Source organism: Rhododendron vialii, chromosome 10a (assembly GCF_030253575.1).
Source record: "Rhododendron vialii isolate Sample 1 chromosome 10a, ASM3025357v1".
Lineage (NCBI taxonomy): Eukaryota > Viridiplantae > Streptophyta > Magnoliopsida > Ericales > Ericaceae > Rhododendron > Rhododendron vialii.
In genome coordinates this window covers 27925356-27952197 of record NC_080566.1, presented here as the reverse complement: position 1 = coordinate 27952197, position 26842 = coordinate 27925356, and the positions used below count along the sequence as shown (strand labels likewise).

The following is a 26842-nucleotide window of genomic DNA, read 5'->3' as shown; positions in this document are numbered from 1 at the left end:
GTAATATAATGTTACCCTACTGCTACAAGTAAAATTCCCAAGATCAACCCTCAAACCCAAACCAATTGATCCCACGCACAACTCCCCATTGAACCCACCAAGAGAGATTTTACCGCCTCTCTCTCTCTCTCTCATCCCTCTCTCTCTCTCTCATCCCGCAAGAACAACCTCTGCATCTATCTCCCCCTCTCTCCGTGTCGAAAATCGTGAGTCTGTTGACGTCGACTGCAGCAATTCATCGACAGTTAGATCTGCATCCAATTCAAGAATGAGTTTCATATCTTGCCGCTTGCCGGTTGCCACACTTTGGAGAATGGAAGATCTACGTTATTTTCTAATTGAAGTAATTATAGCTGGAACTGTTTTTTCTTTTTATTGAAGGACTTTACTGTGTTTTTTTTTAATGGGACTGGAAGTGGAATGGGAACTATTGAATCATGTATTGAAGTGCTGGAACTATTTTTTCATTGAGGTACTTTTACATGGAAGATTACAGAGAATATGAAATGTTTGGTTGTTAGTTGATGCAATCCGTAGACAAAACCGGGACCAAACTGTGACATTGGAACCGAACCGTGGGACTTTTGGTTTGGACACGGATTTTATTTTTAAAAAACCATGACTCGCGGGTTAAGATTGATTTCATAAGAATCCGATCCGATCCGATCCGGACCGTGTGCAGCCCTATTCTGGACATTCGAAACTCTTTATTTGCCGACTACAATGAAAGGGCCAATTATGAAGCAGACAACCTCTACACCCTTCAGGTTCTTGAATTTTTTTCTGGATCTCCACAATTTGTCATCGATAGTATAGTTTTCTCCTGTTTAATTAATTATTCCTCCCATTTAATAATTGTTATTGTTCCTCCAAGAATGAAAGCGTGATCCTTTTGAATATTGCCCTAATTTCTTCCTTGTTTGTTTGCAACTTTTCCTGCTAAGACGATAAAGAAATCACTATTAATCGCCCAACCAACTTTCGAATTTTGCCCTAATTTGTGGTTATGCTTTTTATTTGCAACAGGGATTTAATCTGTGTTTGGGGGGAGGGACAACAACATCGAGTGGGTTTTTTGGCCAGCCAATTGAGAAGGAAGCAGCAGCCGTAGAAGTTGGACTCTTCCCTAAAATTAAGATCTGGTGGCGGCATTAATAAGTCTCTCTACGTCATCGCCACTGATTTGCATAGGAAGGACAAGCTGTCGCCTGTGAGCACGAAGAAGAATGCGGTCGCATGCCCGTTTTGCTTGCGGAGGATAAATGTGACCGTATGGTATCCAGCTTTGTTGCTTTTGGGGGGGGGGGGGGTGGGCGTGTTTCTCTTTTTGTTTACCGTCTAGGTGGTGGTCATGGTGGTTCACTTGGAACCCTTCTCGTCCCCGTAGATATGTCAATAATGTGCTGATAACAACACTTATTAGACTCCCAGTCCTAACATGCTGCATGCTAGAATTGCTCCTGCGCCTCCGTGGCTGTAGACGACAAGATACATGTCTTTGGCAGTGTAAACCCCGATACATGCCTCCTAGCCTCTGGGCCGAGGTCCTTGACACCAAGGCTTTGATTCTTGCATTGAGTCGTTTGCCACGTCCTCCTATGCTTGTTCACAATACACTTATTCGCCATAGTAGTTGATGATGGTGAGGATCTCATTTTTGGAAAAAGGCATGAGAACGAGCAAGAGGATGTTGGAAGTTATAGCATCTCTTCCGCACAGGGTGGCAAAACTGTCACGACCCAATTCTTATAAACCGATTGTCATTTTAAACTCAATAAAAAAAGTATTATTGCCAAATAAATAAAAACAATTTCCTTTCATTCCATTTTATAAGTCTAACCAAAATTAAAAGAATAGCAACAAGTGATCCACTTCCAAATGTTTCAAAGTTTTCAATTTGCCATCAAGGCACCAAAACCTGTTTTCAAGCTACGTCCAAATATGACGAGATTTTATAATAATAAAAAAATTTCAAAAGGAGGAGATGCCTGTTTCTTTTCTAAGTGGAAAATTGAAAACTTATATGTGTGCCATAGATACATTAAACGATATAATTACACCATGTAGTAGCTCACACTTAATTACAAACTCCTTAACAAAATAGGAATCTTCAACTACAAAAGAAAGTACAAGCTTTCCTTTCCATTTGAAAAAAGACGTAGCAAAACATTTCTTCAGTAGAGTACTTTTACCATTTTCCATTACAAAAGGAATATATATACATGCAGTCAAAAGATAGCCTTCCAAGCCCAACAAAACAACACTTGGATAAACTCGTCAAAGAACAAAAGTTATCTCCACCATAGTGTCTGTCAATGCTAATTCTTGCCGGCCTCAATACATGGCTCACTAGCTCAAATAACTAGCATCAAATCCAAATCCAACATGTAACTGCTATCAATATCAAATTCTTAACATACACCATAGAAATCAAGAAAATCCAAACCTCCAAAAATCAAATTTTATAGACTTACATAGAATTCATCATTTTTATTCACTTAAACAACTCAACTCTTTAACTGCTTTCCACTTTTGCCAAACTAAGATAAACACGTATCTAAAAATCTCCAAACATGCTCTTCATAAAACACCAAGAAAGAAAAACACATCGAGCAATCATATAGGGCTTTGAAATACCACTAGTATGAAAAGGTGAAACATAATCCTCATGTTAAGAACCACAAATACTCTGAGGCAAAATATTTTTATCGCATTAGACAACACATTAAACCCATAAATTGCAATTCATACGTAAAATTTTAAACTTGTACCATAGAACTCAAATTAGGGCTTTTTTTCTTATCATGCTTGAACTCTCAACAGTAATTATTTTCATACATGGTAACTTGCATTTTAAAGAGACTAGTAGAAAACCCTACCTCAAGAGGAGAAAAGCCCCAATTCGCTAGGGATCCCAAAGTTGTCTGATGGCAACTTTGTTTGGATCGATGCGTAGCTCTCTTTCCGTAGATCAATGTTTCCTCTTCACCCTTTGTGAAATTCGCGAGCCTTGGTCTTCAATTTTGGGGTTGAAGTCTAGGGTTTATGGTGTTGGAGAGAGAGCAACGGGAAAAAAAAAAAAAGAAAAAGAAAGAAGAGAAATGGCATTGAGTTCTCTGATGTCTCCAACATATATACATGTAAAAATTGCACTAGTCCCCTCCAAGTAATTCCTTCACCAATTGATATGTTTACAAGTCAATACACTTTGGTCCCTTAAAGCTAACAATCAATAATAATGAACTCTAAAAATTTTATTAAAAAAGGTCCATAACATGTGGGTCCCAACAACTCGTCCATGGTGCAAAAAAATTGAGTCTGATCAATCATACATACTGACACTGTAAATATATGTGGTGGCCGGGTTCGGACAAGGACCAAAGGGTTCAGCCACGTCACCTAGGCAACGGGTCAACCACAGAGGTCCACGGGTTGACCGATGACTTGAGTGCTGCTGACATGGAATATCGTCAGGAGCTTGCTGCCGGGCGCACCGCCAGACATGAGGATCGCAGAGCTCGTTCATCAGGGGTGGACTGGTCCTTCACCCCGAGTGTCCGAAGGGTGCATGCCGGACCAAGGCTACTTGATACTTGGGGATCTCTGCCGAACTATTGTTGTCGAGACGACTCGCCGAACTGGGCTCGTCCCGTCCGATACTAAGAACAAGAGGTCCAAGAGTTTAACCATGTCTGATAGGCTCAGCGATCTCCTATTGCCCGGCGTGCTCTCGCCGGACCGGCGTGCTCTCGCCGGACCAAGGTTACTTGGCATAATGGGGTGTCCCAGCCATGCTGCCAGACGTACGTGTCCAGACATATAACCTGATGTCGAGCTACCGCAGTCCCTTGAGGAAGCCAGGAAGAGTTGTACAGGTGGGAGGGTTAGGTGTCGTGACAGCTAAAGGCCAACAGGTGGATGGAAGCTACCGTGACACCGCCCAACTTGGCAAATGAGTGGAGGGCAGAGCTCGTGACAGGCTTTTGGATAAGAATAGGCCTGTCTAAGCATCTCAACTTAGCCCCAACCACCGAGCGTGTGGTGCTCACACGTGGGTTAGGCTCCAAGTTACCTCTGCCTATAAAAGGAGTGCTCCTCTTTCAGAAGGAGGTAAGCTTTTCTCTCCCCAAAAACTCTCATACCTACTCTGACCTTTCCCCTTTCTCTCCTCTGTACTGACTTGATCGTCAGAGTGCCTTTCCTGGACTCCCAACGATCCGGGCTCGGCACCAACACGGGTGCTAAGTGTGCAGGACTTCCATTTCCACACTCGAAGACTCCATCATCCTAACCACATTCCGAGAAGACTCATAACTAGAGAAAGCGCTTCCTACAATATACATATAAAAAAATCCATGGCTTTCAAATTATTAATATAGTTACACATATCCACATTACAAAATTAAATAAATTCAAATTAGGAACGGGTCTCTACAAAAACTATTTTGGTGGGCTCAAGCTTTGACTCTGTTCTCTTCTCTATAACCTAGAAAAGCGTAAGTGGCGAGTCATCCCCAAAGAGTGTGAGTGGTATCCTGGGAAGGCTTGGTCCCAAACTCGTGGCAGTCGGACATATGTTGTTTTGGCTTGGTGATTATTTCTACGCATATGATTTCCGACAGAGCTTAATGTACGGAGGGGTCATTAAAGGTACACTTAAAGTAACCCCCATGGTATTATTGAATAGACACATATTCAGTCATCCTAAATAAAACCTTTAAACATTCAAAACGAGGGACCACTATTCATAGAATGTGCAACCATTTATTTAGTGTAAAAAAAAGGCAAATCTGCTAAACCCAATTTTTCTGTTGTAAATTCACTAAACCTAATCTACTTGTAGTGTAGGGTCCGTTATCTTAGCAAATCCATGGTCCACTACACAAAAAAGGTCATCAACAAACGTATAAACTACAAACATAGCACTAATTTACAAATACGACAAACAAATATTAAAGATACTTACAATAGCAATGCATGAAAAAATCACAAGGCATGTTAGTTTGTAAAATACTCCATTAGTATATTCAGTTCCACGGTAACTTATATCTTATCTTTCTTTCTGCTCAAAATATTTACCCACTTTACTTTTTTGTCCACTCAAAATCTTTACCCACTTTACTTCTTTGTCCGCTCAAAATCTTAACCTTTTTCTACATTTCTTCTTTGTCCACTTAAAACCTTAACCATTTGGTTATGGAGGAAATTAAGCCTACTCTTTGTAGATTGAAGTTAGATTCTTGTTATACGGTCCAATCCGCATCCAGCGACTGGTTCGATGGCCTACAATGTGCCGGAATTTGACAAAAAAGAAGGTTTCATTTCTAGTATTTGGGGAGAAGATGATGCTAAACGGGCTGCTCAATACTACACCAATATTAGAGTTAACATATTTGGGTTGTACGATTTGGAGGGTCGTTACCTGTTGATAGTGCCTCGAATACAAAGAAGCAACTTGAAGGAGCTACTACCCAATGTATAGGATGCAGATATTTGACCATTAAAATAATGGGGTAGCAGCTCCTTCCTTCTTGATATTCAAGGCACTATCAGCAGATAACGACCCTCCAACTCGTAAAACCCAAATATGTTCACTCCAGTATTGGTGTAGTATTGAGCAGCCTGTTTAGCATCCTCTTCTCCCCAAATGGTAGAAATGAAACCCCTTTTTTTGTCAAATCTCAGCACATTAGAGGCCATCTCTCCATCGAACCAGTTGCTAGATGCGGATGACCCTATAACAAGAATCTTACTTCCTACAAAGAGTAGTTTGAATTTCCCCCATAACCAAACAGATAAAGTTTTGGGTGGAGAAAGAAAGGTAGAAAAAGATTAAGATTTTGAATGGAGAAAGAAAAAGTAAACTGGGTAAAGATTTTGAGTGGACAAAGAAAAGAGTAAACTGTGTGAAGATGTAAGGAAGAAAGGTAGGTATACGTTTTAGGGGGACTGAATATAATAATGAAGTATTTTACAAACTAACACACCTTATGATTTTTCCTGAGGAAAATTTTGACTTACACCCCCTCAAATACCAAATTGACAGGAGGACTCTTCCTCGGTTCATTTGAGAAACAATCGAAGAATCATCTCTACGACTCTCTCTTCAACTACTCAATGCGCTTAGATATTACCACAAGAAACACTAGGACTGATGTTTGTTTTGCTATTCAAAAAAAAATAAAGGTGCGAAGGATGGTCTGATTGCCGACATACATCAATTGCAAGCATTGGTCCACTCGTTCATTGACCGGTATCAGCTCCAGACTAATATAATGAACATTTCACCGGATCTTGATTGCTTCTTTTTCCTTCACGGTCTGACACTTGACCCCACAAAGGCGGCAAATGGAGTTAGCTTTTTTCGGTAATGATAATTGCTTTATTGTTTTGCAAAAGTTACAAATACGAGATTTTAATAGCATGTAAATTTTGTTATTTCAGGAAAATGTATTAAGTTATCCTGCATTCCCTTCTATTTATGGATGATAAGGATTTGCAATCCTTCTCCCTCAGGTTGAATAACTTTAAAGGGATTAACTCAAATGCTTTTGATAAGATGCTAACGAGATATACAATACGCAATTGGAAGAACTAATTCAACAATCACCCAATTATTTCTCAAGTTATTTCTCATCAGTCAAATAATCTTAACCCCTCCCAGACAGTTGTTGCTGACTCTACCTCCCAGCTACGTGCTCTTCCCCTCGTCTCCCAGCCTTGGGCTCCTACCCATACCTCCCAGTCGGGTGCTAGTGCCTCTGTCTCCCAACCGCGTGCTAGTCCCTCTGCCACTGCCTTCCAGCCGCGTGCTAGTGCCTCTGCCTCCCAGCCGAGTGCTCGTCCCCTCCTCCCAGCTGTGTACTAGTGCCTCCGCCTTCTAGAGACGTATCCCTTCCAGTCCCATGCTCTTGCCCCCGCCTCCTAGTCGCGTACTCTTGCCCCTACCTTCCAGGCGCGTAGTCCTGCTTCTACCTCCCAGTCATGTGCTACTGTTCATGTCTCCTAACAAAGTGCTACTGTTCCTATCTCCCAGGCTCCTGCCTCTACCTCCACCTCCCAGGTGCAACGACTTGATTCCACATCTCAAAAAACTTATCTTACATAATTATGGCAATGGACGATAGCATTTTGACTTTTTATTGCATAGTGAGATCCGGAATCAACTCGTTGCACCTGGGAGGTGGAGGTAGAGGCAGGAGCCTGGGAGATAGGAACAATAGCACTTTGTTAGGAGACATGAATAGTAGCACATGACTGGGAGGTAGAAGCAGGACTACGCGCCTGGAAGGTAGGGGCAAGAGTACGCGACTAGGAGGCGGGGGCAAGAGCATGGGACTGGAAGGGATACGTCTCTAGAAGGCGGAGGCACTAGTACACAGCTGGGAGGAGGGGACGAGCACTCGGCTGGGAGGCAGAGGCACTAGCACGCGGCTGGAAGGGCAGTGGCAGAGGGACTAGCACGCGGTTGGGAGACAGAGGCACTAACACCCAACTGGGAGGTATGGGCAGGAGCCCAAGGCTGGGAGACGAGGGGAAGAGCACGTAGCTGGAAGGTAGAGTCAGCAACAACTGTCTGGGAAGGGTTAAGGTTATTATTTGACTGATGAGAAATAACTTGGGAAATAATTGGGTGATTGTTGAATTAGTTCTTCCAATTGCGTATTGTATATCTCGTTAGCATCTTATCAAAAACATTTGAGTTAATCCCTTTAAAGTTATTCAACCTGACGGATAAAGATTGCAAATCCTTATCATCCATAAATAGAAGGGAATGCAGGATAACTTAATACATTTTCCTGAAATAACAAAGTTTACATGCTATTAAAAAAATTTATTTGCAACTTTAGCAAAATAATAAAGCAATTATCATTACCAAAAAAAGCTAGCTCCATTTGCTGCCTTTGTGAGGTCAAGTGCTAGACCGCAAAGAAAAACAAGCAATCAAGATCCGATGAAATGTCCCTTATATCAGTCCGTAGCCAATATCGATCAACAAACGTCTGGAACAATGTTTGTAATTGACGTATATTGGCAATCAGACCATCCTTTGCACTTTTTTTTTTTTTTTTGACAAAAAAACAAACATCAATCCTAGTGTTTCTAATGGTTATATTGATGAGACGAACCAATTGGTGGGATACATAAATCAATAATGTTGAGAATCTATATAATATGGAACAACATTTTTTGAATTTCCTATATTTGGGACCATTGGATTTGTACACATTTTTTCTACGGCTGAGATTTACGGGTTGTAGGGCTAGAAATATATTTGAAAAGAATGAATATTTAGAAGAATGATGAAAGGAAATCTAAAATTGTTGTTTCTTAATCTTATTCTGATTCCTTATTTCAGAATTTTAGAAGGGAAATCAAAAGTAAATAGAAAGGAAACAATATATGGCTCCTAATATGGTAGATTTACATATTTCCTTTCTACTTTAGAAGGCAAAGCAAAGAAAAAAAACGAGATCTATTCTCTGACCTTATATATAATGAGTAAGAACTGTTTTTGTATCCCTTGTAAATCTAGACCATTCATTGATAGTAATCCTATCATTCTCATATATTGTAATTTGGAGTTTTTGAGAACATGTAAATAATCAAATTTAATGATTGATTGAGTATTAGTTTGCAAGGTACATGAGGTTGTAAAAATCATTTCAATTATTATTTAACCACAAACACTTACACACACTCACATCTTTTGGTGGGGTCCCACACACTGGAGGGGTAGTGTGTGTGAGCCCCAATGTAAAATTGTGAATGTGAATGGGTTTGTGTAAATGTTTGTGGTTGTAGAATGATTGAAATCAATTTTTATGTTAAATAAAAGAAATAAACGTCTGAATGATTGAAAGTATAAATTAAAATTTAATTGTTTAGTGTGTTATGATTTTCATGCATAGCACAGGTTTTGGTGGCCTAATTAATAAGTTTGTGTTGGGATCAAGTTATGTGGGTGTGTCTTTAGGTACGGGCAGTTACCCACACCTTGCTAAAGAGTAAAAACGCTCAAAGTCAATTATAATGATGCATTCTTCGAGCCATGTCTTCAAGCACGGGCATGCGCTAGTATAGTCATAAATTGCAATCAATGAATAGCCAACTTAAACACATCTTCCTAAAGTAACAAGACCCCTGACATGCACAAATACTTTTTCAGTGCAAAAATTGATGGAAGTATCAGTGGCATAGCTATACTTTTCGAACGGTGTCATACATCAAGCTATCCTCAATGTCCATACATTATACTTCTACTTTCTACAAACCTAGTAAGACAAATTTCCACGAGTTCAACAACCAATACAACGCCAACATCAATAGGTAGAGCACAACTCAAAAAGAGCCCCAAAATGAACGAATTAATCAAATTTAACATAATTGATGCCATAACCTTTATGTTTTGGGTGTGCATGAGTGGTTGGATAAACACTGATAAACAATATTATATTTTCTAGCAATTCTAGCGGTGTCATTTCATAACTGCCTCTCAAAATTTTAAAGAATAGTATATTTACTGAAAGGAAATTTAAAATCAAGTGGGTTCAAATGAACACACCAAGTAAAACGCCCTTGAAAGTAGGTAAAGAAAGGACAACAGAGGTGATTATTGAAAGCCTAGGGTTTACGAAGTCAAAGATATGTATTCCTGCAATTAAACTGTATTTCCTGTATTTGTATTACTTCACTGAGCACGAGAATCCCTGACAATCAATCAGTTGGACTACATCAAAGTCATCTCCCCATGCCTTGTTAAATACTTGAGAGCCATTGTCCGCAATGCAACCCAATCTCATGGCTCAACTAAGCGACCCTCCACTTAGTTCTCACTCCAAAGTTCCCTCACTCGTGATACCCTACTCCAAAGTAGCACTGCCTCCTCATCCCCGTTGAAGGATGTTCCCTCCAAAACAGTCAACCACTCTATGAACTACTAACGACGAGTTCAATGGCATCCTAGGCTAGGAGCATGGCCTTGGTTTCTTTGACTTGGAACCAAAGGAAGCATGTGGCTTGGAAGGTAGTGCAGGAGGTCTATCAAGGAAACTAAGTCCGCCCTCCACAAGGAGGACTCCACCTTGACAAGACAAAGAGAGAGGGGGCATTGACCAAGACATCCAACACCTCAAAGGACACATGGCACTAACCACCTGACACTTAGGAAGATGTATCATACCCACCTAACAAGTCCCATGATATCATCCCTTGCCTATCATACCTACCACGTCACAGCCACATCCACATCCATTGCCCACTATAGATGCACATGGGTCGAATTGGTTCGAGCTACTACTAAAACCTAAACTGAAGCAATCATCCATTGAACGAACCCAATCCATGTAATCTCATGTTGGTTTGGGTAGAATACATGCACAAGTAGCATTTATCAAAGATATCATAAAGTTACTCACTTGTCCAAGTCTTCGGTAGGGATAGTTTGACATGAACAAGCTGTCAGACCTCAAGCCATCCAAGATTTTCCCATGGTAGTACTCAGTCGTCCTCCCGTGCACGACATGTAGCACATCGCGAATTTTCCTGATATCAATAAGATATTGTCATGAGAAAAACAAGATACACTATATCTACTACTTTAAAAAGAAGGAAGAGGTCAGTTGTTTTCCAATTTCCACACTTTTTATCCAAAAAAATTCCCTTAACGGGAATAATAAATCACAACCAACACGGCCATTTTAAAAGGCATGGGATAAGTGGATTGTGTCCTTTTGGAAGGGCACCACTAATGCAACATAAGATGAATTGGTGTGAGTGTAATATAAATGCATACTAGCCCTCAAAAGTTCCTGTGACAAATTTTGCACTAATTCAGTTCCTCACACTACCTTCTCTCTAGGTATAAGCACCCATAGGCCAGTGTTCTAAAAGAAGGATTTAATCACCTATTAATCGGCGATTAATCGGAAATTTGGCCTAACCGATTAGATTAATGCCTAGAAGGTTGAATTAGTAGGTCAGGAAGTTAATCGGAGTTAGTCGGCGATTAACCGGCGATTAGTCAGTCGGCGTCTAGCGGCGATAAGTCGATTAATCGGTTAATGGGCGATTAGTCGGCTATCGGCGATTAATAGGGGTAAAATCTACAATTTTGGAAAATCAAGGAGTGTAACTGTTATATACTCATACCAGTTTAAGGGCTTTGAATCACAGTTTTTAGGGCTTGTTCAACACCCAGTCATCGATTGATCGATCTCGGAGTCACCTGTCATATCTCTGTGTAAAACACGAGATCTCCGAGCCGCCTATTGCCTCTCTCTCTCTCAAATTCGAGATCTCCTCACTCCACACCTCCACCGACCTCGAACATTATTGTTTTTTTTTTTAAAAGCCCATACCCATATCGACACGTTAGTGATTCTGGAAACAAAGTGTAGTAATATTTTTTATTAAATCTTAACACGAAGTGTAGTATTGTTTGGTGTATATAAATAAAGTTATTATAATCGGTGAGTGACTAATAAATGAACGGCCCATACCCAGTACCAGCTGGTGTTATAATCATGTTAATAGTTTTCTGTAAATGAGAGATTTCTGTCATATTTGAAAAACAATTGATGTTGTTAGATTGATAGATGAATGTTCAATTTTTAATGAGAGTTGTCATTGGGGAGTATTTATATATAAATAAATAAAAACCCGAATAATTGCTACAAGCCGATTAATCGGCGATTAATAGGTCTCGAAGCTCGAAGGTGGTCGACCGAAAGACAAACGCCAAGCGACTTTTAGAACATTGCCATAGGCCATAGCTACGTTAATGCCAGATTCATCTCACTCAAGCCTTTTAAGTGGCCAATTGTTTGCGTTTCTCTCCCTCAATTGTTAAAGGCAATTAGTGCCCTGAGATACCAAAGATCTCTAGAGTCTAAGTGTGGGTGTCTCAGTGAGGGGCAAGAAATGAGGCATGGTCTTCATTGAAGCAAGGGGCACGTTGTCCGCAAAATAGCAAATATAATATAGACAAATCATTCAAGGTTCAAACTCAGGGTAGTTGAAATTCACAACTCACAAACACTAAGACAAAGAAATTCAAAAAACATCTACCATTTCAAGAGCCATAAAACCATCCATCAAATGGTAACCAGTACACTTTTCCTTTAGATAAGTACCAAATAATCATATTCAGCAAAGCACAAAACAAAATGAAAGGCAAATTAAAGCAACCAAGGACCTAAAAATATCCACAATATCAACAGAAAGCAAATCATTCATCTCCTCCTTCATTAGTGGATTTGACTTCCTCCACCTATTCCTCTCTATCTCATCAGTAACTTCTTCATTTCCTTATTATTCCAATTAGGGCTCTAAAAGTTTGATTTTGTAAGACATATTTCAGGGGCTTCGGTTATGTGCAGATGATGTAACAAATAATCAATGTCCTTAATCCAACCAGTAGCTAGTGTTAAAGGAATATCCAATCTAAAGTTAAATAAAATGCAGTGCCTTGCTTCAAAAAAAGTGCTCGTTTTCTGTGCCTCTATTGCACTTTGTTCAAGTTGATTGAAACCTCAGTTTACCATTACTGCCAAATCAACCCTTACCTTTTCATTTCATTTCATTTCTTTTTTTTTTTCCCATTTCAATAACCTAAAGATTAATCTGAGTTCTTTAATGAAAAGCATCCTTTTTTCTTGTCTCAAATAACTAGCCAACCTCTCACCAAAAATATACACACTACGCATGTAGAGTTAGAATATGAAGTAACAATGACACATCGAACAATACTGCATCTCGACAATAAGGAAACTCACCCGTAAACCCCAAATCAAATTCCAAATCTCAAGTTAACTTCAAGCCAAAAACCCTTCACCTTAAGATTTCCTTTATAAGTCTAACGTGCAAATACCCTATATGTAACTCTCACAATGCATCACACCACAAGGTACCAAATATACACTCACACAGAATAAGTTGCCCACTGCATATCAGGAAAACAAGCCACAATGATTTGGAGGTCTAAAAGAAGAAATATAAAACACGTATTGACATACTAGATGATCCAAGGTGGCAACTCAAGTTCAAGTTCTGTGTTTATCATACGCATATTCCATTTTGCCTCAAATTCACATCATCGATTTTCAAAACCAATTTCCCTTTCTTTTCTTTTCTTTTTTGAAAACATCAATAACCCAGCCATTAGAAACATACCACCAAAGCAAAACCATAATTTGCCTTCAGATAGGAATTTGCAAATTGCCGTACACTTTAAAACTTAACATCTTGATGCAAAAGGATTCATAGCATAACGTAACAAATAAACGACGAATTCCCAATCACATATGTCATGTGATTAATCTCATTCATTCACTTCATGTGCGTTAAATCTTATAAGCATGTTTCTGGGCATTGGGACCCCGTTCACCCACTAGTCACCAAAACTACCGCATCATTCACATTATTAGTCACCGCGGCTTTCCCCGGGTCTTTTCCCTAAGTTGATCCGGAAAAGAGTCACCATGGCTTCACCCAGGTCTATTCTCAAATCCGCAGAGCAGTAGGTCACCGCGGCTTTCCCCGGGTCTATTCCCACTTTCACAGAGTAACAGGGTCACCATGGCTTTACCTGGGTCTATTCCCACATTCATAGGGCTCTTGGTTCACCACGGCTTTACCCGGGTCTATTCTCATAATCAACATACACTCATGATGTAAACTTGCCGATACAACTTCATAACAAGGTCTAATATACTAAAACCATTAAGAGGGCAACACCCACATGCCAAAATACGCATACTAAACCAACCCATGGATACAGCACATAAAGAGGAAAAACAGTTTATTTTTCTCTAAGTATCAAACAACATCAATGTCAATACACCAACAATGCATATCCCTTATACACCACAAGTTCTCTTTAATCCAACACCTAGTCATCCAGATCAATCCATCGTATCCCCACATGTCAAATTGGTGAAGTTAATCATTTACATTTGACTCTATCCAATTAAACAACGTGAATTCAAGGACGAAACTTAAACCATTGAAAAGCATACTTCTTTTTCTTTGATCCATAGGTCATACATCAAAAACGGAGTTCGGGTAACCTTACTACGGCCTTGCGATTATAGCTCAATGTAACAGTGAAACTGGTGCAAAGGACTTTGGATGCAAATCTGTTATCGCTCGGACCTACCCATGATGCATGAGATGCATCGATAGAAAGCTCTATGTGTCTAGTTTCTAACAAAACAAACGGTGTGTCATTTCGAGTCCCGAGCCAGGAGTTATGGCCATTTTACCAAAGTCCACCAGTGTTGTCGTATCCTACGCGGGAATAAGTAAAATTGATTGAAAAATCATAACTCTATCCTCTTAAACCCAAAAATATTGAAACCAATGCCAAAAGTTGCACCACTACAAGCCCTACATTCAGTAAAAATCCCGGGTTTAGGAACGAGAGGAAATTAACCCAACCATCCAGAGAAAAACATGTTTGCAACCATTTTCGCACTAGTTAACCAACCCTACTTTAGAAATTCACCAAAAATTGTATACTTAACCGAATCACTTGATTCCAACGCCAATCCCTTCTTAACTTAAATGTATAGCTCCTGTAAAAGACCCAAAGCGTGTTCAACATGCCCAGGACGTTAAAAGAAGGCAGCCACGCACAGATTCGCACATCCAGGAAACAGCCGGTATTCAAAAATTCATAACTAATTGTGTGTTTATCGGTTTTTCATGATCTTGGTACCGAAATCTTCGTATTAAAACGTACTTTAACAGTTATGAAGCACCAAAAATTGATTCCTAGCAGAAGGGCCCCAAAATGACAGATTACCAGAACCCACGAAATTCTCAGTATTCACTAAATTTGTTCAACACTTACACATATAAAGAAGGCAGGAGATCCCTACCTCGAAGGTTAGAAGCAAGCCCGAACATGGAGGAAACCTCAAAGTGCTCCGATCATGATTCTTCTTGGATCGATAGGAAGATCTCGTCGCGTAGAACAACTTTAATACTTGAGATTTTGAAAAAATCTCTTTCTATGAAGATGAAATCAAAGAGAGAAGTTTGGAGGAGAGAGAGAGGCGTGGGAGAGATAAGAGAGCGGCCGGCGGGGGTGAGTTGTGTTACTGTAAAAGGCAGGAGAGAATTATAACTGAGAATATAACTGAGGAAATTATCCCCTGCACCCACACATACATCTATCATGTGCCACACAGTCGAGTTGGGGTTCGGCTCCAGTCCAGTACGTTAATATCCATTTTGGTCCATTGAATGGCTGGGATCAACTCTGTTGCATCCAAAGCTCCACAACTTGCCATGTCATGTTCTCACATTTGCCTCTCAAAAGAAACGGAAAATAGTTAACGGAAAGTTCAGCCAAAATAACTTTGCAAAATCCAAAGCAAACTCCACTCCACGTGTCTCCTCAGATTTTACTTGGCACTTGCCCTCATTAATGCAAAAGTGGGTTCATATTTTTAAGCTGTTGATTTTACTACTACTTTTTTTGTTAATTCCACGCTCCTGCAAGTGTATTTTTGGTATGGGAGTGACGTTAACAAAAAAGAGAGTGACAAAATCATTTCCCTATTTTTAACGCTTGTGCCATTATTCAGCAGATATTTCTTGCAATAAAACTATGAGTACATTATATTTTGATGTACAACAAATATGAACAGAATTGTGTCATACTTATTACTCACTTTTCTCACGCTAATGATCGAGCCACTTAATTTGTGCCTCTATAACTCTCATAATTAAGTATTTGTTCATTATTTGGGACTTTATAGAGCATATATTTAATTATGAGACAATTTAATTATAACTTTTTAAGATAAAATGATCATAAAAATAAGATCTTCGCACCAGTTCAAATGCATTGAAAATTGGAGCACTTAAATTTTTTTAGACTATTCATATATTAAAAATATAGTGAAAAAATTAAGTGCTCCAATTTTCAATCCATTTGAATTGGCGCGAAGATCTTATTTTTCTGATTATTTTATCTTAAAAAATTATAATTAATTTTTATCTCTAGAACTCTTATAATTAAGTATCTACTCATTTATTTGAGACCATGTAAAGCAGATACTTTATTATGAAAGCCCGAGAGATAAAAATTAATTATGACGATTTAGAATAAAATGATCAGTGTTTAGAATAAAATGATCAGAAAAATAAGATTTTCGCACTAGTTCAAACCAATTAAAAATTAAAGCACTTAATTTTTTCATCATGTTTTTAATATAAATCTAAAAAATTAAAATCAATTGCTTAGCTGAACGTCTGGAAAAAAAGTAAAAAGAGTTCTTGAAGTAGACAAACTTTTCTCGTTGACAATTGAAGTTTTATGGTAACAAAAACATTGATTTTTTTATTAAATATTAGTTTAGCTAGCTGGAGTAGTGGGTTTTTTTTTTAATCTAAACTGGGGTGGAGTTTGATTTGGATTTTGCAGAGTTACTTTGGCTGGACTTTCCGTTAACCAATCTCCGTTTCTTTTAAGAGGCAAATGTGAGAACATGACATGGCATGCTGTGGAGCTTTGGATGCAACAGAGTTGATCTCAGCCATTCAATGGACCAAAATGGATATTAACGTACTGGACTGGAGCCGAACCCGTCGAGTTGAGTTTTTTGAACATTACTCTCCTTTCTATTGATTGAAATGGTATGGATTTCATCACAAATTGATGTTATACTTATCAAAAAGTGTATTACATGGCAAGCATGACATCACTTTGTTATGAGATCTACATCATTTTTTTTTCAACTAATAAGAGATAGGGTAATGTTCACCACCTGAGGGTGAACAAAATTACACTCCACACAGTCACGTATTTTACAATTGCACCGAACTTTCAACTTCTTGCACATCAATCCCCAATTCATTATCCACCATAATAATCAATTCTTTTATAAAGGGTCCTCTAATATCCCAACATTAAAAATAAAAAGATTTTTAATACGGATCTCTGCACTTTTTTCCATGCGTACCTTCTTTGGTCTCGCATTTTTTGGTGGTTAAGTCCGTTGCACAACGAATAGTAACGATTGCCTTCTTCTGGTGTTTTTGTGTTCTTCTACAAAGCTTGTCACTCATACTCATTTTACAGGGTTAGCACTTTCATACTTGCTTTTTATACATATGTTAAAATATGTATAAAAGAAAATGTACAATTTCCTTGTCAAATTTTTAGACAAATGCTTTGCGCACAAATGCTATGTACTCTTCTGTTGACGATCACTAAGTAGATTTTCAATATCTTCAATAACCAATTGCTTCACATGTAATTTCTTTTCCCCTTAATTGCATAAGAATTTCCTTTTGTTCGTTCTTAGATACATATATCACTCCACTGCATAATCTCCCCAAACATTATCCAATTACCAAATATGTAGGCGTTGGCCACTTGAAGGCCAAAAAATAACTATTTCATCTGGTCTTATTCGCAAATCTTGCTTGTGTTTTCAATCATATCCAGGCACTTCGCTACTGTAGAGCACATACTACCATATTAGTGCTTCTAAAAGGTTCAACCATTTGCCGCTCTTAAAATAAGTTTTTAAGTGATAATCTCAATAATTTTATTTTAATTAACTAATGTCCTTTTTAGGTATAAGTACCATTCTATCTACCACCAGACATAAACTATAATCTTCTAAACAAGATGTAAGGTCGCAGGCTGCAACCACGATTGTGATGAGAAGCAAAACCCACAACAGCCAACTTTCCATCCCTTTGTGACTAACTGCACCATTAACCTAGTGCATTGGAGATGGCCTAATGCAAGTTGATTAATGGTCCGAAGACCATTCAAATACTCCTCCCTTTAATAAAATGCACTAGTCGGCTGACAACCCACTGCCTAGTGCCTAGCTCGCCTAGGTGCCGCCTAGCAATTTTGATTTTTTTTTAAGGCAATCAGGAGAAAATGAAACATCAAAATGCCAAATCGTTTTAGTCAATCACTAAACTATGGACTGAAATTAAAAAGAAAAAAGAAAAAGAAGAGCCGAGACCAGTCCAGACCCAATGCCACATTAATCTATCAACATACACGAAATTCAGTCCAGACCCAATATCCAAACTTAAACAAGATGATCACAAACACGAAATCCACCCATTAGCAGCTTAGGTCGAAAGCCGTATGAAACATTATTACATTACTTCACCAACTTCGAATTCCATACATCAAATACCTAAAGACACATCAACATACATACATTGATACACATACACACATGCACATATATATATATATATATATAGAGAGAGAGAGAGAGAGAGAGAGAGAGAGAGAGAGAGAGACGACGTGATCGGCTCCTTGTTGTCGTTGTCGATGTCTGAGCTTGCCACTTGCAACTGGGTTGGCATTATATGCTTTGTTTGGAACTTTAAAGATAATAATGGGAGAAAAGAAGAGAAAGGAAAATAGAAGAAAAATGAAAAACAAATTGTACTATGAATAATTCTCAAAAAATGTATTTTCTTTCTTCTCTCCAAACTAAATAATGGTAAAAAAAGTTTATTCTTTTATCTTCCTTCCTACATCTTCCAAACAAAGTATTGCGACTGGAAATCATATCTATTTAGAAAGGAAAATAGGAGAAAAATGAAAAAAAAAATGTACTATGAACAATTGTAGAATTTTTTATTTTCTTTCAATTCCAAACCAAACAATGGTAGAAAAAAATTTCTTCTTTTCTCTTCCTTTCTACATCTTCCAAACAAAGTAATATGACTAGAAATTGTATATACTTTAATAAAATTACACCAAAGGCCCTTTTATTTTGTTTTACCACAACACCAAGGTCCTTAGCCGTCTGTCTCTGCTTAGTCTCCCTAAGCGCCTAATAAACCGCCTATGGGTATAACGTGCCGACAGCCCGTCACCTATAGCCTAGGTCGCCATTTTATGTATCTTGCATTTTAATCTGATCACTACTGTTATTTAGAAGTTGCTTCTCTAACCAAGATTGAATTAAGAACTCAATTTTGACTATCGATTCTTTCTAGTCAATAAATAAAAAAGGAGTGTGATAATTATTTATTTCTTTTTACTACTAGCTTTTATTCTTACACATAAGTCCCATCAAATGCAAAAATAAATGTCAGTAATTAAGAGGGGGTTATTCCCAATTAGTCGTAGTAATTAAGAGGGGGTTATTCCCAATTAGTCGTACCAGAGTGGATTGTGTCCCATTAGGTCTCAATTACTTTTCCACTAGGTCATATCCCTATGCTCACTACTCTTTCCCTCACTTTCTTTCACCTCTCTCTTCCCCTCACACACATGCACGCGTAGTGTCCCCTCCTCCCCCCCCCCCCCCCCCCCCCCCCTCCCTCTCTAACCTCTAAGAGCATTCACAGTGGACTAATCAAAATTTGCCACATCACCTTTTGATTATCCATTTAAGGGGGCTAAGGTTAGCAATGTAGATGTCCACAATGACATAATCGAATATTGAATAATCAAAACTTGCCACATCACATTTTCAACCTATACAAATTTTAAAATTGTTGCCATATAAAACATTTTTTTTTAAAAAGTTTTCAAACTAATAAAAACATGTTATTAGACATAGAAAATAATTTTTTGAAAACTTTTATTTTGAAAAACACTTTTCCAAAATTTTTTTTTGAAAAAAAGATGGTTTTTTTAAAAAAATAACAGTTTTTGTAAAAAAAAAATACTTCTTTTAAAAATATTTTTCTTAGAAACATTGTTGAGAGAGAGAGAAAATGTTTTGGTTATTGGAAAAATGTTGCTAATTTTAATTATCCAAGAGCCAAAATTTGATGAGTTACTAATAGATTGTTAAGTTTGGTTATGCCACTGTAAGCACTTTTTCGAGGGCACATTGCTAACTTTAACAATTTTATGATTTTGGTTATTCCACTGTGGATGCTTTAACTCTCTCCTCTCTCTCCTGTATTTTTCACCATTTCTCCTATCTCTTTCATTACTTTCTCTTCTCTCTCTTCTTTTTACTTTCAAAGCTTTAGAAATATTATAATGTTTAACTATTTATTTGTACATATCCATTTTTTTATAAAATTTATATTTTTAAAATTAATAATTAGCAGTATCTAAATTCACAATTAATAATGTAAAATTAATAATTAGCAGTGTTAATTTCTATCTAAATTCAAAATCAATAGTGTAAATTCATAATATTTATTTTGTTCCAAATAAAAAAATTATAGGGTTTATATTGAGAAAAATTAAAAAATGGAAGTCTGCATCTAAGTAAATTTTTTTAAAACATAATTTTACATTAAATATTGAATTTGTTTTATAGATTTCGATGACTAGGTTTCGGAGAAAAAAAATAATTTAGAATCACGGATACCCCAACTTACATAGAGACTTATTATTCATGAGTTTGGGCTCCAAATAGCCCAATCCAGGATCACATCCTCCACGGCCTTTACGCTTCATTTCTTCTTCTCCGCTCTGTCGACCAGAAAGGCTTTAGGGTTTATCAGCTTACTCTCTCTCTCTCTCTCTCTCTCTCTCTCTCTCTCGTGTGCACGATCACCATGACGAAGATGAGGAAGCTCAACCGTCCAACTGGGCATCGGCTTTCGATGCTCAGGTTCGCAATCCTTCTTTACGAATTCCATTTCTTGCTCTGCATTATAACGTTTAAACCTCAATACGTATGCGTTTTGTTGATGTTGATTTGTTACTGCAGAACAATGGTTTCGCAATTGGTGAAGCACGAGAGGATCGAAACTACTGTGGCTAAGGTTGCACGACTTCCAATCTTTTGGTTTCTCTTCCAATTTTTGGCAATTTGGCTATCGTTTTAGCTGATTCTAGTAATTGTAAGATTTTTGAACTTATCATATATAGGATGAGTTTACGCTATTGTCTAAACGGCATTTCCCCCCGAAATTACCCACTATTCAAGACAACTCATTTCCCTTAACTTTGTTGTCTAAATGGTATTTTTGGTATTTTTAGAGGAAACAAGTTGTATTTTGGCGAATAATTTGAAGACAAAAAAATAGCATGAACGCACCTATATTTTGACTAGGTTGTAATCAAAACATTTGTCACCCCTTCTGATCCCTGTAAATTTGGTCCCTTTTTTTGTGTTTATTTTTCTTGGAGGGTTATGAGTAATTTGGCTGTATGGCTAGCTTCCTTTTTCTGATAGGTTTTGCTCATTTTGTTCCCATGCTCAATCTATGGATATTTCTTTATGGAAGCCAGATTTACATGTCGTATTTGCTTTACCTACTTCTCAATTGAATGGTTTGAGATATTAATTTATTGAAACTTTGCAAATGAAGGTATACTCGGTGCATATTGATTTTTTGGACCTTGCTAGTTTGTTGTGAAATTTTGATATTAATTTGTACTTGCATTCCTTAATCCATTTTAGGCAAAAGAAGTCCGTCGGCTTGCTGATAACATGGTAAACCTTGGAAAAGAGGTATGTTGTATGTCATGATCTTATATATGTCTGACCTGTAGACCCAAGTTTATTTTGCACATATATATAGGAGGGCGGAACTAGAACTAATGTGTTTATGTTATAGCAATGCGTTCAAATTCAGTGCTTATATCTCTTGGGAAAGTAATTTCTGAATCTCTTAGCATGTTTCACATTTATATGTAGTTATCATACAGTTAGTGCACGAAGGTTCTTCCACTTTTGCTTCTTTACTTTGAAGACGATAGATATGACTGTCTGCCACCAGTATAGTTATCAGTGGTGCACTCGCGCCACACGCAACTGAGGCTGTTCCTCAAAACCCTTGAGATGAGGCGATTGCAGTGAAGCACAGCCAAGACGCTAGGTGTGGAGAGGCGTTCACCTCTTTCTATTGTGTCTGATTTGTTAATGATGGGAATGGGATAATGGACTCCATTGTCGGAGCACCCTGTTTCTAGAGAGCATCAACTCTAATCACAAATTGAAGATGCATACCTCAGATCTTATTTAGGATTCGATGCCTCTTGTCTTGTTGAATATTTTTCCCTCTGAGCAGAGCAAATTGTCAAATAGTGATTTTCCATTATATCCTCCAATCTTTGGACTTGGACCCATTCTCAATTTTAATATGGACCAATTCTCAAATTGTATCTTGGCAGTGTTCATCTAGTTTCTTTTCTATGATTTCTTTTTTCTTCTTTTGGATAGAACGATTGGTGATTGGCGCTAATATTTAATCACAACCACGTGAACGTGGCCCTTCTTTTGTCATGATACATTGTGGAGAAGTTTCACTCTAGATTCTTCATTTTGCTCCTCTCAAAGAAGCAGCAAAAAAGATCGTATCCTGTTGGTGGTACCTGCAACAAGCGAAAGTATGAAATTTTTTTTGTTAAGCCTCTTGAGTTTTGGATACCCTATTCCTTGTAAGCTTTTTCCCTCCTGTAGTCTTTTCTAGGCAGTGGCAAACCGGGAAATTTTAATTGATGGTGCGGATATTGAGTACTAAATGAGTACTGTCGGTTGCTAGAGGAGAGGAAAGGCATCCAGCGTGTTCTGGTCGGCATTATCTGGATCCCGAGTTTGGGGTGGTGGTGACGTTGTCAATTCTTGCTTTGATAGAGGAAAATAAGCAGAAATGGCACATTAGCTATGGCTAAAGTTCTTGGTTTAGATATACCCTTGTGCCAATTAACTATTCGAGCACCACTTTTGGAGCTTCGTGCTAGGTTATAGCAATCTCAACCCAAATAAGAGTAAGTTGGAGAAGCTCTAAGTGTTTATAGTGTGACAACTTAATTTTCTAATGTGGTTATTTACTGTCTGCCTTTGTTATCTATTGAACCCGTTGATAATTCCTGTACTTAATTTCGTTAATTGTTAGATTGTATGATTATTACAGTACTTTTAATGGTTATGAGACTTCAAAGAGAAACATACTGGAAACAATACGACCGTAAACCTGGGAGTGTTGTCAGTTCAAAGCTACAGGTTTTCAAAAAAACTATGATAGAAGAAAACAGACCCATGTTCAAAGAAGCCCAACATAGTTCAAACATGGTAGTTACTGTTTTGAACTTTATTCTTTTGAAAGCAAGTTGAAACAAAACAAGACACCCATTCATGAGTCAACTAGTACTGTGAAACCTATTTTTGTAAGCCAGTACTATTATGTTCTCCTCAATTCATTACAGGGCACTCTTTGTGCTGCAAGGCGTGCTGGTGCCTTTGTGCGAGGAGATGATGTCCTCCACAAGCTATTTACAGAACTGGCTTACCGATACAGGTGAATCTAATGCATCTCATCACTTACAGTTACAGATCGATATTTAGTTCCATATGCTGGAGCAGATACTCAAGGGACTGTAGATTATTTTGATCCTGATCCAGATTATTCTGTGACAAATCGAGACCCAGAAGCAGGAGTTGATTGTTTGGTGTTTCAGTTTTTATCGGCTTGGCTGTAACATTTGGTTGACATTTGGTTGTTACAGAGAGAGAGCAGGTGGATTCACAAGACTACTTCGAACACGAATACGAGTTGGTGATGCAGCACCCATGGCATATATTGAGTAAGATTCTTGTTTTATGTTTTTGCAGTCATTCAATTGAGAGGTTTTGTCTGCCTTGTTTCATACGTTGAGTTATATATTTGGGTAGTTTATGAATTTCCTTATTTGTGGGATGCACAAAGTCTCAAGGGAAAGTGATATGGGAAATTTTTTTTTTTTACAAGTGCTGAGTACTTTGCAGTTGTTTGGATCAATCTTTACTAGCAATACTAGCAAATTTTCTTGTATGGGATGGTTGTCATGAAAAACTTAAAGGGAACCCAAAGATAAGGCCATTCTCCTTGGAAGATCTAATGGGGAATGGGCGGTCAAATGCATCTTCTGTAATCCCCAAACTATGTTTAATCATCTGCATCTTTGGTGTCATATTGGAATTGTAGTGCCAAATCCAACCCAACAACCCTTCCTATGGTGTTTATTGGACTTGTTAATGGATGTGGCAGTTGCGATAGGAATTATAGTCCCTTGGCCAGAACCTATTATGCGGGACGATTTTATGTAGGGAAGATGATACGGACCAACTCATGATAAGAAATGATTATTTCATGTATCTTCTATTCCTAGCTGTTATATTGGTCCATTTCTATAAAGGTTATGTTCCATTGTTGTCTATTTGATATTTGAACTGTCGTGGTCCTCGTGGATCTGTCCTGCTTCAAGAATTTTGGCCAGTGCTTTGCTCAAGTTTCGTGCAAGTATTGAAGCTGGATTCTGTTCAAGTCTTTAGATTAGGATTTTGTTGGTTAATTCGTGAAACGCCCTTGTTTTGCACTACGAGTTGTCTACTAAGCATTTGACAATTTCTGAACCAGTACTCTGTTGTTGCCCACCCATTGATCTTTCATGGGGATAGCAGACAAAGTGAAAGATTTTGCTGCATCAACAATCCTCGTTTCTCTCATATTTGGTCCATATGTTAATCCATTTGCTTTGATGTTTGTTGAGTCTTTTCTTGTGATTGAACTATGCCTTCCATAACAGATTTATAGATAGAGAGAATGAGCTGAGGCAGTCAAAGCCACCGGTCCCCCAACCACCGCAGAGAGCCCCTTTGGATCCCTGGACGAAATCCAGGCTTAGCAGGCAGTTTGCACCCCCTAAAGAAGACAAAAGTTCTGAATCAGATGCTTGAAGTATGTTGTTAAAATTTTCATCTAAAGATTTTGTTTCCATTGTTTGTTGGTGTGTAATATATTGAAGTTCCTCAAAGTTTACAAAATATGCAGCACCGGGCAAAATAAGGTCGATGTTATGAGTTCAGTGCACTGTACTCAGAATTTTCAAACGCCAGGTTTAGCATTTTATGGACTTTCTTCTGAACTTCCAAACTGAAATTGCTCGGTATGTCTCACGACTTGGGGGGGATTCGTAAAAGGGAAAGAAATGGGTAAAGCTACGAACAACTTTAGACCTCTGCAATTCTGTTTTTCATGTACATTTTAGTAGCTGTATGTTCTAATTTCCAATCAAACTGTCATTGTGTAAGTTTCTCGAGTTTAGTTCAGTGTTTCTACTTCAAACTGGGAAGATTGGGGCTAATAGAGCCAGTTTGGTTTTGATCTTGATATGAGAAATTACTACCACGCTCCTCCATGTGCTCGAATCCCCAATCTCCACCTTGAAACCAAGGGTGCAGACCACTTGAACGAACCTCAAGGAATAAGAAGTTTCACTAATTTTCCTGCCATGCATCGTGTGATCCCAAAACTCAAAAAAAAAGAAAAAAAAGAGAGAACTTTTTCCCTAAAGATGCTCCCTCCGTCACCTATAAAAGTTTCGTATTCTATTTTGGGCTGCGTGTTAATAAGTGTTCATTTTGAAAAGTTAATGGATAAAAATTTGTACAATTATCATTTTTTTCTTTTTGAAAAGTTAAAGGCTAAAAGTGGAGAATAATTTTGAAAATTGGAGGTAAAAGTTGATATAAAAGATGTTATGATTGTCTTCTTAATAAGTTAAAATTACAAAGCTGGATACGTAAAAAGGGACGGAGAGAGTAGTGCTCACAAGTTCCATGCTTGCAATAAGAGTCCATGACATGATTCATTGATTTTACTTGAAGGGATAGACAACATTGGACAGGATAACTTACCCAAAAAAAAAAACATTTACCAAAAAAACATTGGACGGACACTTGTCGTTGCGCATAACATCAGTCAAATATCACTTACTGTACAATGTCTTCCGAATTGCTAATCAGTTCTAGTCTTCTAGATGTGTGCGTGTGTTTAATTTTGTTTTCATATGTATAGTTTCAAAATGTTTAACTACTTTACCTACCCAAAAGAAAGTGGGGTGCTTAACTTTTCCGCAAATCAAGGATGAGTTAACTGAGTAACTACCATGACAACTGGATATCGACAAGTAGCATGCGCGGCTCCGGCACCTGATCGTCTGATCAATTTATTGCTGGACTAGAATCCTTCATTTGATTTCGACGTGTTATGTGTCTTCCTATGTGTGATAGGTCTTTGTTACGATTGTATTAGTTGTACACGGTAGTTGTAATCATCGTATTCATCAAATGAATTTCTTGCTCTTTCACTAAAAAAAAAAAATAAAGAAGGATGAGTCAAGTATTCTGATGTCATTGTTGTAAAGCAGCCGTGCTAGCCTTACTGCATGGTACCGCGTGGTAAAACCATATGGTAAGGCTAGACTTTTTGGTAGTAAAGTATGGTCTCAAAAGTCACAAATAGAAGCTTTTAAGAGGTCCAAAAGGCTGGATGGTTCGCCATTGACATGGAAAATCCAAGTTTGTTATCTCATGGCATGGCAATATTTTGGGAAAATGACGGCCCATAACATGTTTTGATAATTAATACTCGCAAAGAAATGCTAAAAACATTTGTTAATGCTGAAAAATGTATTAGCAGGTATTAATTATCAAAACACGTCATTGACCATCATTTTTCCCAATATTTTATATGCGTTTTTCTATTGAGTCTTGAGACAGCCAACAAAAGAGAATCGAACAGGCCTGCAGGCCTTTGTGGGTTGCTTTGCTTCAAAAACAAAAGACATAACGAGCTCACGTTTCCATCTTCTGTATCGCTTTCTTTTCTCATACTAGTATTCTTTTGGAAGAGTACGTACTTGACGTGGTACTCCTTATAAATCACGTAGCGATTTTTGTTGTTATGACATTATCGCACAATTAACGGAGTCAAATCACATCTACCGCAGGTTTGGTGGAAAGATACTTTTATGTGATTTTTTTTTTTATCTTCAAAAACGCCTCATGGGCACTTTTACGCGATTCTGCTGCTGAAATTACAAGGGAACAGAGGTATAGATTGATTTTGGTATAAATGACTTGGGTCCACATTTAATTGGGTTGTT

The 26842-nt window shown here is 38.0% G+C and overlaps 2 protein-coding genes across 14 annotated transcripts; one reads left to right on the top strand and one right to left on the bottom strand.

Moving 5' to 3' along the window:
• Positions 1 to 1255: 1255 nt before the first annotated feature.
• On the bottom strand, positions 1256 to 15108 carry LOC131303800 (uncharacterized). 13 transcript variants are annotated; one of them, XR_009192201.1, is made up of 4 exons: positions 14883 to 15095; positions 10419 to 10545; positions 2880 to 4287; positions 1256 to 1729 (listed from the first exon to the last, which is right to left on the bottom strand). XR_009192201.1 is itself a non-coding variant. In XM_058330830.1 (3 exons), the coding sequence occupies exons 1-3, from the start codon at positions 14908 to 14910 to the stop codon at positions 2189 to 2191; spliced, it is 357 nt and encodes a 118-aa protein (XP_058186813.1). In that variant the 5' UTR covers positions 14911 to 14987; the 3' UTR covers positions 1992 to 2188. The 13 variants fall into 13 exon arrangements, 2 of the variants coding, with proteins under 2 accessions (XP_058186813.1, XP_058186812.1); XR_009192206.1 differs by lacking the exon at positions 1256 to 1729 and adding an exon at positions 1992 to 2391 and having other exon boundaries at positions 2880 to 3036; positions 14883 to 15108; XR_009192205.1 differs by lacking the exon at positions 1256 to 1729 and adding an exon at positions 1992 to 2362 and having other exon boundaries at positions 2880 to 3036; positions 14883 to 15108.
• Positions 15109 to 20351: 5243 nt separating this feature from the next.
• Positions 20352 to 24834, top strand: LOC131303799 (uncharacterized). Its single transcript, XM_058330828.1, has 6 exons — positions 20352 to 20579; positions 20679 to 20733; positions 21375 to 21425; positions 23123 to 23214; positions 23423 to 23500; positions 24482 to 24834. The coding sequence occupies exons 1-6, from the start codon at positions 20524 to 20526 to the stop codon at positions 24630 to 24632; spliced, it is 483 nt and encodes a 160-aa protein (XP_058186811.1). The 5' UTR covers positions 20352 to 20523; the 3' UTR covers positions 24633 to 24834.
• Positions 24835 to 26842: the final 2008 nt, after the last annotated feature.